The sequence below is a fragment of the Nicotiana tabacum genome, chromosome 22 (genome assembly GCF_000715075.1).
Source record: "Nicotiana tabacum cultivar K326 chromosome 22, ASM71507v2, whole genome shotgun sequence".
Classification (NCBI taxonomy): domain Eukaryota; kingdom Viridiplantae; phylum Streptophyta; class Magnoliopsida; order Solanales; family Solanaceae; genus Nicotiana; species Nicotiana tabacum.
Window position 1 is genome coordinate 92,380,162 of NC_134101.1, and position 15,154 is coordinate 92,395,315.

At 33.9% G+C, this 15,154-nt stretch overlaps 1 protein-coding gene across 1 annotated transcript; it reads right to left on the reverse strand.

The window, feature by feature from the left end:
* Window positions 1–373: 373 nt before the first annotated feature.
* On the reverse strand, window positions 374–10,183 carry LOC107822992 (WAT1-related protein At1g25270). Its single transcript, XM_075245010.1, has 9 exons — window positions 10,123–10,183; window positions 9,976–10,028; window positions 9,673–9,888; window positions 9,213–9,275; window positions 8,924–9,040; window positions 1,761–2,013; window positions 1,445–1,603; window positions 860–1,011; window positions 374–608 (listed from the first exon to the last, which is right to left on the reverse strand). Exons 3-9 carry the CDS (start codon window positions 9,876–9,878, stop codon window positions 485–487), a joined length of 1,074 nt encoding a protein of 357 aa, XP_075101111.1. The 5' UTR covers window positions 9,879–9,888; window positions 9,976–10,028; window positions 10,123–10,183; the 3' UTR covers window positions 374–484.
* Between the last annotated feature and the right edge of the window lie 4,971 nt (window positions 10,184–15,154).

A 15,154-nucleotide genomic window follows, 5' to 3' on the forward strand; every position in this document is an offset into this window, starting at 1 on the left:
CTTATTATTAAGCATCATAATTGTCGTTTAAACTACTTATTATTAAGCATCAGAAAAACCCCTTAATTTAGTAAACATCTTAATTTATTTAAACAAAATTCCAACAGTTGAGCATCATAAATACTTTGATTCATATTCCGATGTCTTTTAAAACATGACTTAACCAAAATACAGAAGATTACTTTTAACAAAAAGGAGCAAAACGTCTCGAACGTTAGATGTTTAGATGAAACTAACACCAGTAAAATTAATTTTGACAATATAACCTTGAAACTAAGGAAAAACTATATATTAATAGCATACTTAATGTAACAACTATAATAGATAACGACTGTGTACTTGCTATCGAAACAAGCAATATAATTTTCAATCATTGAGTGAAAGAAAGAGATCTATATTATCACGATTAAAAGAAAGTACTTGAACGAAGTAAAAAAGATAGGTTCACTAATCGAGAATTTTAATTATTTCTATGTTTGGTTAATTAGTTTCCTTCGATATCATGTTTGGCTACTTCGGGGATTGACTGCTTCGATGCCCTCTGCTCTTTTTCTTTAACCCACAGCACAAGATATAATCCCGCTACTATTATACCACCACCTAAAACACTGCACATAACAAGTAAATCCAAGAAAGATATATCAGAATTCGTGTCAATTGATCATTGGACTTTGTTAATGATATTTAGATACAATTTACTAAACCAGAAGGGCAATGTAACTACAATTAATATATAAAGGTAATTTCTTATGAACAAAAATGATTTTGTGTTGCTGTAAACACATTCAAAAAATATATACACACACCTCAAATAGATTGAAGGTTTTAGTTTAGTAAAAAGAAGAAAGTTTTGTTATACCTTCCAACATATAGCGTCTCATGAAGCAACATTGCACTTGCAAATACCACAAATATAAGTGTCACAGGGTTGAAAACTGATACAAACAATGGGCCCATTTTTTGGGAGCACCATGTCATTAAAATAACAACAAGCCCAGACCCTAAAGCTCCCTGCATAACAAAGGTATTATAATTAGCACGACATTCATATACAAAAGCCCAATGCAGTAATTGCAATTATTTACAATTATGCAAGTTAATGTAAACTTTTATCATTTAACAACTAGCACTTATAGTTCATATATACAAATTTATGTAAATTTGGGTGCAACAGTTTATTCTTTTCTTATTAAATAATGTCATAAGCCTGCTTTTTTTTTTAAGAAATCACAATTTTGAAGACGTAATAATATTAATTATGATAATATAATAAAACAGCGTCCATTAGAATAAAAGTTAGTTGAATACAACTATTAACTCAAGTTATTAAGGTATATGATCCCTAATTGGATTTATTTTTGGAAGTGTAATCAAATTGTAAAATTATAACGAGGGCTTAATATTTCCTTATTTGGTTTCGGTACAAGGGTGGAGTATTACTTACCATATAGAGAACGACGAAGAGCCTTAGGGACCAACCAAGCTTCCACTGATTACCTTCGTGATCAAAACAAAACGCAAATATGGTTGACTGAATTGAGCCCATAAGGCTCATCCAAGCAGCGCTAGTGTAATGGCATGGATAGTCTTTTCCTACTTTTTCCTATGAAAAGGGGTTTGGAGGAGACAATAGAACTAATATAAGCACACAATGTAAAACAGACAGGATTAGAAATAATTCAAACTATAGTCATAAAATAACATTTTCAACTTGCAAAGAGTAATAAAAGAAGAGGCTACTAGATTTTGAGGTTTTTTACCAGTAATACCATCCAAAGCGCGTAGCAGAGGCAAGATATCATGGCAAGTATTATACCCAGGGAGAAGTTACCAGATTCTAACTTCTTCTGTGATCCTGCTGCAGTTGTATGATGCAGCAAATGGATCTTAGAAGACCACATTGGGACGTGGCCACCTTTGTAAAAAGTTACTATCATCGCTCCCGTGACACATATAATCGTCCCAACAAACTTTGCTTTCCCACTCACTTTACGCAGTGATAACTGCTCCGATCTACAAAATTATTTTAATGAATCAGGTTGATGTATACATAACATGAATATAATATGCAAATGGACTAGAATATTTAACGAGATGTATTTAATGAGATATCGCAAGTCAACAAAATACGGAAAATATATAAGGAAGCAAGTCATATACCCGATGGCACACTTGAAACCTGCACAATTCTTCTCTGAAAGTGGAATATATTACCAGTTGGTTCGACTATAATAATTTTCTTAATTTATTTTCTGATAAGTTTGTGCTATAAAGTTAAATGCCTTGTAAATTACACGACTGATTAATTTCTTATCGATTTGCTTCAAGTGTTTCGACTACTGACTCTCTTCTCAAACAAAGTCAAAGATATATATATATATATATATGCAAGTAAACTCAAAGACGAGTAAAACCATAAGCAAATAAGTTCATTTAATTAGATATTTCTGTATTATTCTGTAAAAGCTGAACTTTCTGTTTTACGCGTCGTGTTGCTTCTGGAATCAAGTGTTTCTAGGAGTTAAGCGATAATATAATCACTTGAGTCCACAAGCTAAATAATTTCGCGCGCGACTTATGGAAAAATAAATTCATGGAAAGAAGGAGAAAGAAACAATATGAAAGCTGCGAAATTAAAGTTAAAAAATGGTGATACATATATAAGAGGATCTTTTCTCTAGTACTTCATGACTTTATGATAACGTAACAAACCATCGCATTCTTGAGCTTTAGGATTTAATTACCGTCATTAGTTCAAACAGTTGACCGAGTTAATTTCAAAATGTTGTCAGACGTTGTTACTTTGATCTTGTCAAGGCTATAGAACTTACGTTCTTGGAAGTTTTTGGAATTCTTTCCTTGAATTCTTCCCATATCCTTTATTTTCATCTCTTTAATTCTAGTTGTTTAATTCCTTGTTGTTATTGCTTCCGCATTTACTTCTCAAATTATGCGGAAGCCAAATGTATATAGTGTGAATAAGTCACAACTACTATACCAAAAATTATGACAGCCACCAAATAATAAATAAGACAATAAAGCAACAATAAAAGGAACACCAGAATTTACGAGGTTCGGCTAATTTTGCCTACTCCTCGGACACAACCAATATTTTATTCCACTCCAAAAATACAAGTGAAATAATACTAAAGAGAGAAGATACAAATGCCTTAAACAGATGAGAAGGCAAATGAGAGGTGTGTTTAAATCCTAAACATTAAGCCTTCTTTTATAGGGGAAAAATCCCCCCAACCCTTCTTTTCCCACCGATGTGGGACAAAAGGTTTTGCCAAATTCAACAAATCTCCACCTTGGCAAAATTCCACATCTTCAATTTTCTCTCAAAAACAAATTTTGATTGTGTCTTCATCTTCAATCTTCAGTTTTCAACAATGTTGATCAAATCCAAACAATGTTGAAACTTGACCGCAGTCACCACCTTTGTCAGCATATCAGCAGGATTCTCCGTAGTATGAATTTTCTTCACTGTGACTCCACCTTCTTCTATGATTTCTCGTACGAAATGATACCGAACATCAATGTGCTTCGTCCTTGCATGATAAACTTGGTTCTTCGCTAATTGAATAGCACTTTGACTATCACAAAAAATTGTGATACCTTTTTGTTCAACACCAAGCTCCTTTAGCAATCCTTGAAGCCAAATTGCCTCTTTCACAGCCTCTGTAATAGCCATGTACTCTGCCTCTGTTGTAGACAAAGCAACTGTTGACTGCAAAGTAGACTTCCAACTAACTGGTGTCTTTGCAAAAGTAAACACATAACCAGTAGTTGATCTTCGTTTGTCCAGATCACCCGCAAAATCTGAGTCACAATATCCAACTATAGACTGATTGTCTTCCTGCTCAAAAACTAACCCGACATCTACAGTATTATGAATATACCGTAGAATCCACTTCACAGCTTGCCAATGCTCCTTCCCTGGATTGTGCATATATCTGCTAATAACTCCAACAGCTTGTGAAATGTCAGGCCTTGTGCAAACCATTGCATACATCAAGCTACCAACAGTATTTGCGTATGGTACCTTTGACATATACTCTCGTTCAGCTTCATCCATTGGCAACATAATAGTACTTAGCTTAAAATGGGAAGCAAGTGGAGTACTAATTGGCTTAGTCTTGTCATCTATGCCAAAATGTTGAAGTACTCTCTTCAAATATTCCTTTTGAGATAAACAGAGTTTCTTTGAACGTCTATCTCTAATTATCTCCATGCCAAGAATTTTCTTTGCCTCACCCAAATCCTTCATCTCGAACTCCTTCTTCAGTTGAATCTTCAACTTATCAATTTCTTCTGAATTCTTGGAAGCTATCAACATATCATCAACATATAGGAGAAGATATACAAAGGAACCATCTTTAAGCTTGTGCAAATACACACAATGATCGTATTTGCTTCTCTTGTACCCTTGCTGCAACATAAACTCGTCAAATCGCTTGTACCATTGTCTAGAAGATTGTTTCAATCCGTACAACAATTTTTCAAGTTTGCACACCATATTTTCTTTTCCAGCAACTTTAAATCCTTCTGGCTGAGTCATGTAGATTTCCTCCTCCAAGTTTCCATGTAAAAACGCAGTTTTTACATCCATCTGAACTAGTTCCAAATCCAATTGTGCTACCAAAGCCAACCTAATTCTAATGGAGGAATGTTTTACAACTGGAGAAAACACTTCATTGTAATCAATTCCCTCCTTTTGAGCATATCCTTTGGCCACCAATCTTGCTTTGTAGCGAACATCTAATTGGTTAGGAAATCCTTCTTTCTTTGCAAATACCCATTTGCACCCAATTGCTTTCTTTCCCTTCGGGAGATTGGCCAATCTCCATGTATGATTCTGATGAAGGGACTGTATTTCATCATTCATGGCAATCCTCTACTTATCTTCTTCTGAACTTTGGACAGCATCTTTATAAGTGGTAGGAATATCATCAGCTACAATTGAGGTTGCACAAGCAACCGTCTCTATGAGACGAACAAGTTTCGTTATTGTTCTTTTTGGCCTGCTGGTTGCTATTGATTCAAGTTGTTGTTGAGGTTCCTGAGTTGGAATCTCCTCTACTGGCTCTCCTTCCAGAGGGTAATCTTCATTTGTTTCCTCCTCTGCTTCTTGTGTAGGAAAAATAAATTTTCCCTCAAACTCCACCTACTTAGAAGCACCTTTATTTTGTTTGGTATCTTCTGTTACCTTATTTACCATAGCAGATTCATCAAAGGTAACATCCCTGCTGAATATTACTTTCTTTGTCATAGGACACCATAAGCGATATCCTTTGACTCCAGAAGTAATTCCCATAAAAATAGCCTTCTTTGCCCTTGGATCCAATTTTGACTCTGTCACATGATAATATGTAGTTGAACCCAACACGTGCAAAGAGTCATAATCTACAGCAGACTTTCCATACCATTTTTCAAATGGTGTCTTGCCATCAATAACAGCAGATGGTAAGCGATTAATGAGGTGGCATGCATATGTAACTGCCTCAGCCCAAAATTCTTTGCCCAAGCCAGCATTGGACAACATACACCGTACCTTCTCCAGCAAGGTCTGGTTCATACGTTCTGTCACTCCATTCTGTTGTGGTGTATGTCTAACAGTGAAGTGTCGGACGATGTCATCATTTTCACAGACCTTATTGAAATGATCATTTTTGTATTCACCTCCATTGTCTGTGCGAATACACTTGATCCTCTTGCCTGTTTGATTCTCTACCATCGTCTTCCATTTGAGAAAAATTCCCAACACTTCATCTTTGCTCTTCATTGTATACACTCATACTCTTCGGGAAAAATCATCAACAAAGGTTACAAAATAGTGCTTCCCACCCAATGAAGGTGTTTTGGAAGGACCCCAAACATCAGAGTGTACATAATCCAAAATGCCTTTAGTATTATGGATCGATGTACCAAATTTAACCCTTGTTTGTTTCCCTTTAACACAATGCTCACAAAACTCCAAGTTGCAAGCCTTTACTCCTTTTAACAATCCTTGATCTGATAGAGTTTTCAAGGATTTTCCTCCAGCATGTCCCAAGCGCATGTGTCATAGCTTGGTTGCTTCTGCCTCTTTGTCGTCACTGGATGTCACTGTCGTTGTCCCAATAACTGTACTGCCACGATAGCGGTACATATTATTATTCTTCCGATTAGCCTTCATTACCACTAGTGCACCAGAGCATACTCTCATCACTCCATTTTCTGCAATGATTTTGAACCCTTTTGATTCAAGGGCTCCCACAAAGATGAGATTCTTCTTCAAATCTGGTACATATCGAACATTTGTTAATGTTCTGATCATTCCATCGCGGTTCCTTAATCGTATTGAACCAATCCCATAAGAGGTAAGAGGGCTGTTATCCGCTGTGTGAATAATTCCATATTCTCCTTCTTGAAAATCCACGAACCAGTCCCTGTTGGGACACATATGATAGCTACAAGCCGAGTCCATCAACCATATGTCTGATGATGTTGATGACTCTATTGTAACTAATGAGAAGTCTGAATCATCACAATCAGCTACATTTGAATCCATAATGGCCTTTCCATTATTATATTTGGCCTTATTCTTCAACTTCGGACAGTCTTTCTTCAAGTGCCCTTTTTCTCGACAAAAGGCACATTCATCTTTGCTGGGTCTGGATCTTGACTTGGATCTTCCCTTCTTTGTCCTCGTTTGATTTTGAGGACGACCCCTCACAAATAGTGCTTCTCCTTCTCCGCCCTTCTGTTTTTCTCGCTTTCTTTGTTCATAGCTGTACAAAGCCGAACAAACTTCTCTGAGAGAAACTTCGTCATTTCCATGGAGTAGAGTAGTTTCAAGGTGCTCGTACTCATCAGGAAGTGACGCCAACAACATCAAGGCCAAGTCACCATCATCATAAGTTGTATCCATATTTTGCAAATATGTGACCAACTTATTGAAACAGGTGATATGTTCATTCATCGTGGTACCAGGAACATAAGTGAAGTGAAACAGTCTCTTCTTCATGTACAATTTATTTTGACTGTTTTTCTTCAAAAATTTATCCTCCAGTGCTTTCCATAATTTACTTGCAGAAGTTTCCTTTGTGTATGGATATTTCTGCTCTCTAGCAAGGTAGGATCGAATGGTACCGCAAGTAACACGGTTGATAATTCTCCAATCTTCTTCCCCAATAACATCTGGTTTCTTTTCTTCAATGGCCAGATCTAGCCCTTGTTGAAAAAGGACATCTAGAACCTCGCCTTGCCACATCCCAAAATGTCCGGACCCGTCAAATATTTCTACCGCAAATTTCGCATTTGACACAATTCTTGTCATAAGCGAAGATGTCAATGATGACGTGTTGTTGACACTTGATGTAGATTCTTCTTGTTTATTGTCTCCCATATTTGACACAAATATTATTTAATAGCTGACGACACAAATCAAGATTATTTCCTTTCTGATGTAGAAGATCAGACTAAGCTGCAATCACAGAGCATACTCAGACAGAACCTTGACTCAGTTACCAAGATAAATCTTTTCTGATGTGGAAGATCAGACTATGCTGCAACCACAGAGCATACTTAGACAGTACCTTGGCTCTGATACCAATTGTTGCGGAAGCCAAATGTATATAGTGTGAATAAGTCACAACTACTATACCAAAAATTATGACAGCCACCAAATAATAAATAAGACAATAAAGCAACAATAAAAGGAACACCAGAATTTACGAGGTTCGGCTAATTTTGCCTACTCCTCGGACACAACCAATATTTTATTCCACTCCAAAAATACAAGTGAAATAATACTAAAGAGAGAAGATACAAATGCCTTAAACAGATGAGAAAGCAAATGAGAGGTGTGTTTAAATCCTAAACATTAAGCCTTCTTTTATAGGGGGAAAATCCCCCCAACCCTTCTTTTCCCACCGATGTGGGACAAAAAGTTTTGCCAAATTCAACAGTCTGCTTTTAGCGTATCATATTAATGTGCCACTAAAAGTAGATGATGTCTATTTATTGCTGATAGCTTCAATAAGTTACATGGAAAAGCTATTGTTGCAAAATGTTCTTATTATATAGAGCTAATTTTACGTGATGAGTGTATATGCTAAAGAAATATCGTTTTTTCCCTCTCTATATGACGCTTTGAAAATAATGTACGGAATAAACTACTTTTATCGTCTACTAAATGGTTAACAGATACCTTGCGTCCACCTATTCGTCCAAAAAAGTACACGACATTAATTCTATTAATAAAATTACCTCTGCGACTAACGGTAGATCCTATGGGCCTTCTATTTAATGACATGACAATTTTCACAGAGCCACATGACAGTCTAGGTCTGAAACAAAATATGGATCTTATTTCAATCCATTTACCTGATCCGACACTATTACTTTAAGCACATTAGGAAAAAAAAAAGATCAAATCTGTCACTATTAAAATCAATCAAGAAAACCTATTATAAAAAGATTCACCAACCAAAACAAAGCTTATAATCAGGACAAAATCTCATCAGAACCCAAACACCAGCAAAAAAAAAAATATAACTGAAATAACTCAGGGAACTGATCTTTAGCCCCTAAATCCAAAAGGGTCTTCTTTAGAATTTGTATTTAGCACCAGCAAAGCAACAAAATCCAATTATTTTTTCAATATACGAAGAAATAGCTCAAAAGAATTTAACTTTAGCCCCTAAATCGAAAAGGATCTTATTCACTATAATAAAACACCATTAAAGACCCAGTTGAAAGAAGAAGGAAAAATGAACACCCCTTTATTCAACTGCAAATAATTTTTCTCCACAACCAAGATTCTTTTTTTTTTTTTTGTTTAACATTGTGTTTGAGGAAATAATTAAAGATAACTTATCTGTAAAAATAATTTAGCTTAGGCCCTTTTCCGAATAATGTAACAGCGACCGGTACGTACCTGAGGAGGACCGCCATAACGAATGTCATCGCTGGGACAAGATTGTCAATTGCCGATACATATACGGGAGATGTCATTTCAATACTTGCGTAAAATAGATTACAGAAGATCGATCCCCTGTTGCACAATTATAAATAGCATTGCATCCATTTATTAAAGGTACTCGTTCTCCTTTACAAACTAAAACAACAAGAATTGAAAAAATTGGGCATTTTTGCCTGCGCAAACAAAGAAAACATATATGCAGTAATTTCATTAGAAACTCAAAACTAAGAATTAGATCACTCACCCTAGTAATCCCGACATAAATGATTGTAGCAAGAAAGCCCAAGTTATGTTTGGTCTCCTCCTCCTGTTCAGAAACCAAAAAATTGTCAGTCAAGATATTCATAAAAAAAATATTGAAATGAATAAAGAATTCGTTTTGTCCTAAAAAGAAAAGGATATTTGTATTATTGTCTCTCTTTTATTAATTTAGCTTCCATTACGAGAAAAACTGAAAAGTGAAGTCAGAAGCGGAATCATTCTTTTATGACAAAGAAACAATGCAACATGGAAAAGGAAGCTTCAAGCGTGTATGAACTCGTACTTGAAGTATATTATTTATGTGCAACCAATGAAAATGAATATCATATCTAAATTGTGCACTTACAAAAAGAAATATGGTTTATTATTAACTCATAATCTCTGCCAGTTAAATTAAAAGTTAAATGTGATTGAAGGTATCTGTTAATGATGAAGTTAGTTACCACTCTACCACAAGGGCCACGGGGCCAAGAAATGCTGCAGAGAAAATCCACCGATATGCGACCATTATTTTAAAGGACATTCCATCTTCCGCCGCCACCTTTGACAACAAAATGTTTCCTCCGAATAGCAAGGAAGCAACAATCATGGCTAGTATATGTTTTGTCCTTTCAATGACTGTCGTTTGTTGTGTATTTGGACTTGCCATGTGTTAGTGCCTATTAGATGTATGAAACACAAGAATTAAATTCAATGACTCTCTTTCTTCGTGGATATTTGAAACAAAAGATTCAATGTATACGTACTCCCTCTTTTCGTTTCTGCCTCAGCTTTAGCAGAGTGGGTTTGATATATATTGCTGAAGTGCATCCCGTAACAGATTTAGAATTTAGCACATTTATATATTTTAAGTTGATTCATAGTTAAACATAGCAAGAGAAGATATGATTTACCCGGAAGGAGACAACAGCACAGAGACCAGGCATGCACGTGAAACGAAGAAACTAGAAAAGGAAATTTGACGGACAGTAGGAACTTGAGAAAGAGAAAAGCCAAAGTAAATATGTACTAACAACATTGAATACATTAAATCATACATACTTGGCAATAGAGGTGTGAAAAGAATTTTGATAATTGACTGGACCAAATTTTGTTGAGCCTAATCAAGTCCGTTATTACTCTTTTCCCCCTAAATACATATAGGTCTGCATCAATAACCTTGTCGAACCATATTTATATTTTACATATGACATCAAAATGTTACCAAAGTAAATCTGGTCAAATACATAGACAGACCCTTAAACTTGACATCAAATTCCACTTAGACATCCAAACTAAAGCTTGTTCCAATAATGCACTCTAACATCTATTAAAGTGTACCTATCAGACACACATTGATAATATGGCATAGTGTATGTATTACACCTCCTTTCAGAGAGTGTAACAGAAAAATGAGTTCCAAAAAGATATCAACAGAAAATTAAAAAATGATAATTTCTTCTAATTTTGATTTTTTTACTTTCTCTTTTGTCTTGTCTTTCTGCTACACCACCATACCATCTCATTGTACAGCAGCAGCCATAAAAATGCACCCTCAATTCCCCGAAATACATTATTCTCGAGATATCTAAGTAAGGGAGTTAAAATTTATCAAGTAAAATATAAATCCGGAATTCTAAAAATTATAGTAATAACTAAAGGGTTATCACTTTACGTGCAAAATTCTTATCTTTGTAAGTGAGAAATGACATAGGTAAAAATTAGTCTATCATCAAAGTAGTTGGCTAGTTGCAAAACTTCTCCGGAAATAGCACCTCCGTTCATACGAACTGCGGCAGAGATGCAAAGGAGGATGGTGGGGAAGGGACTGCTCCTTTCTCTTTCTTGTTTTTTGGCTAGATTTTATAATTAATTTTATCTTCTTCTTTTTAGCTAACATGTACATATTTTATTTGTTTGATGTGTCACTTTAAAAGAGAGTGAGGAGCTTTCCGTCAACAATGTCTGCTTGTTGACAGTTTTGGTAATTTAAGTTGAATTCGTTATTCTAATTGATCCACACAAAATGTTACTGTAGCAGCTTCGATTATCTTTCATTGTGCAGACATCTTAGCCCTGAACAGTGGATCCCATATGTACTTCTCATTCATCACACCTCATTATGTATTTGCTTTTATGTTGGACACGTGATTGTACTGATACTTTAATGAATGTTGGAGTGTGTAATAGGAAAAGACCTTAGTTGAGGTGTTTAAGTGAAATTTATGCCAAGTTTAAGTGGTTGTCTATGTATTTGGCCAAAACAAGATATATATATATATATATCAATTAAACATATCTTTGTATTACTTGCATTGTGTTACCGCATGTCAATACCAAAATTTTTAAAAGTTTTCATTTGTTATTAAATTTTGTGACGAGTCAAATTAGCTAAGATACATTGAATATAGAGAGTAATACTTTGGGCTTTGGAAATTACTATGATACACTACACATAACTAGGGGCATTTGCATCTATACTCGCTTTTTGTGTCACATTTTAACTTGTGCCCGCTTTGCAAAAAAAATTCCAAGCGTACCTGCTTTTTCGCATAACTTCAGCACACAGGGCTGAAGTAGCAAAGACAATCACGCAAAACTTCAGCATTCTAGTAGCCGGGCCTGAAGTTCAGTTCTAGAGCTGAAGTTTTTGTGTTGTAACTGGGAAACTTCAGCTCTAGAGCTGAAGTTTTTGTGTTGTTACCGGAAACATCAGCTCTAGAGCTGAAGTTTTTGTGTTGTAACTGGGAAACTTCAAATTCGAAAAAGATATAAGAATTTTGAGATATGAATATGGAAGAACAAAAAGATTGATGCATTTCAGTAACACTTGATAAGAAGTGATCATACAACACATTATTTAAAGTTAATAAATATGGAAGACTTCATATTCTATTAAATATTATATCCCATAAAAGGATCCCAAATATTTCTAGATATTTTTTAAAGAAAATTCTATATAAAATCTTAAAAATATATATAAAAATTAATATTTATATGTCGGTTTGGTTCGGATTTTTTAACTAAATACCAAACCAAATCATACCAAATCTAGTCGGATTTTTTAATTGGTTTGGTTTGACTTTTCGGTTTGGTGCGATTTTCCGATTTGGTTTGTACACTCCTAGATAGTACCTAAGAATAGCCAAAAAATATAAATTCCATGGCTATTTATAATTTGGTAAAATTTATTAGCCTCAAAACATAAATTGGAAAAACTAATTCCTCAATTTTTTTCCTTTTGTTGCTAAGCTATTTTTGTCTTACGTTTGATTAAATGATTCTTAGATCCATTAGATTAAGTCAGTTAGAGAGTGGTTTTTCTTCGAAACCTTTCCTTTATGAGATTTTTCTCTTTACTGGTGGAAAGAAGGAAAATGTAAGATATTCACAATTGAGGGAGCAAATAGGTTTATTTTAATTAGTTGTCAACTTGAAACTTCATATTAGCATTTCCATTCTACTCAGTTCTTGCTTTACTAGTAATGAGTAGCCCATGTTGCGCATGGGCTCAATAACACTATATTTAGGTTGTGCTAATAAGCATGCGTAATTTTTTTTTAATTTATATGCATTGATAATATAAATTTTGCTTATAATGTCAAGTTATTAAAATAGCTATGGATAGTTTCTCAGACGATACCATCTCTTGTTCAAAATAAGTGCTTCTAAGTTTTTGACATACTCATTAAGAGAATTATTTAATAGTATTAATATAAGCGTTATTTAACTAAAATCCTTTATATCTTCTTATATTACTCTTTGTATATCGTCATATTTTGTAGATTATTTATTAGATAAGGATGGATTTGGAAAATACTAATTAATGCCTTCTTATTCAAAGTCATAATGCCAAATTAATTTAGCTAAAATATTTTCGATCACAAGGAAGTCCGTGAAAGCTACTAAATGTATTGGTAAGACACCATGTAATGCCTCAAAAGCTTATATACATAATTTTTAAAGTTATTTAAATATTAATTAGGAAAATAACTTTACAAGCAAGGTCATTACTTGTTTATCTTTTTTTATGTTGAGTTGGACTCCGTTTTACTCTAATATTTTATTTTTATAAGATTTTAGAGATAAATATCGCTAATTTTAGGTCTGGTATAACTTTTTCGTTAATTTAACCGTGAATTCCTTATCCTACTTGGTTCCTATTAAGGTAATTAGTAATACTTTGTTCGTTTTAATTAGGCGTTGTTGCCATCATTCTATTAGTAGGAGTAATTAACAACTATTTTAATGCTTGATTTTGAAGCTTCTATTAGTAGGAGTAATTAATAACTATTTTAATGCTTGATTTTGAAGCTTTTATATAGTATTTGACTGTATCAAATTATTTTTCTCCCCTTTAGCAAAAAAAGAAATTAGACAAAAATGAAACGTTAGTTGTCATGTGCGAGATAACATGGATACTTGATGTGGAATTACATCGCCGAAATTAGTACGTGTTGGTAATGATACTTCTTAACCTCCTTTACTGCTTTCAATACAGTAATTTATTCGGCCAAAAAACATAGACACTTGGTATGGAAGAAACTGATATCTTGTAAATTATTGGCACATATTTAATTCTTTTATATTATTTTATCACTTGTTAATAATGTCACTGGAACTTGAATTTTCATTGCTAAATTATGTTCATTTATAAGTTGGATAGCGTTTAGTGTTATATGCTATGTAATATTTCACTATCATAATTATATTTTTATTAGTAAATTATTTTAGTTATTTGGTTTTTGTAATTGAAAAATTAATGCATTGGAAAATATTTCTATGATAATTTTAAACTTATCTAAGATATTATAGATTTTAAAATATTGTAACAGTCAGTGAAAAATTTGGTCATTCTGTTAAATCTTAATTTGGATTTTTAATCAGCAGTAGTAGAATGGTTTAAGCATAATAGACACCTCAAAAATGCCACTTTTCTACAATCAAAAGCAATTAGCAAAAAGCAAGGACCACACTTTGAAGGGATACATAAGTAGCTACAGAAACCGTTTTTGTCAGCCGCTAAAATAATTTTATTTTAATGTACTTCTCCTTTTCATATTATATGAGGTAGTTTGATTCGGCGTCGAGTTTAAGAAAAAAGAAGAAGACTTTTGAAACTTGTGGTCTTAAAAGCTTATGGGGTAAAAAGTTTGTGGGGCCATAACATTTGTGTGACGATAAAAGCTTCTCACTAAGGGTAAATAGGTAAAATGAAACAGTTTAAAGTTAAATTATTTCCAAATTTAGAAATGTGTCATTTATTTTGGATCAGACTAAAAAGGAAAGTACCTCATTTAATATGAAACTGGGCCCATATCACAGCATTAGACCACCTGAATTCTCCAAAAAGCCCCCCACGTGGTCTGTCGTCATCTAAGCCCTTACTGAAATGTACCAAAATTGAAGCAACAAAGTATTACTCAATAAGCATACCCAATGTGTAATTTCCATTTTATCCTTGATTGGCAAGCAGGCATGTTGACCTGCTGCCTGCTTATCCCCTCTTTTATATAGCATAGTATACTAGTGATGGTTGTCCGTGCTGTGCACGGGCCCAATCACGATGAAGTCGAGCATTTTCTAATTCTATATGTAATTAATGAAATATTTATTGGTATGCTTGCAAGATTTCTGTAAAATATTTTATTAAAATAAAACATTAGATATCAATGGTGACGTAAAATAGTTAACACTCATATGTATGAGTACATTGATACAAAGGAAAAATATTTTTTTAGAAACATTTAAACTTCAAACTGTAAGCACCTATATTCCAATATAAATTTCAATCCTTAAAATATACTTATACGTTATGTTCTAGGACATATAGCTTTAACACAATTTGAATTTTTAATTTTGGCTATAATAGTGTTTTATGAGTTCATCACTTTTATTATCCTAGTAACATCTTCCATTTTCTCTTATGTAAACTTTTTATAAATC

Excerpts from the sequence above, each read along its gene's own strand:
- LOC107822992 (XM_075245010.1), bottom strand. The coding sequence starts at position 9,878 with ATGGCAAGTCCAAATACACAACAAACGACAGTCATTGAAAGGACAAAA. Across the intron at positions 9,041-9,212 it reads TTTATGTCGGGATTACTAGG|GGGATCGATCTTCTGTAATC; the intron begins GTGAGTGATCTA and ends ATTGTGCAACAG. Across the intron at positions 2,014-8,923 it reads GTTATGGCGGTCCTCCTCAG|ATCGGAGCAGTTATCACTGC; the intron begins GTACGTACCGGT and ends ATAATTTTGTAG.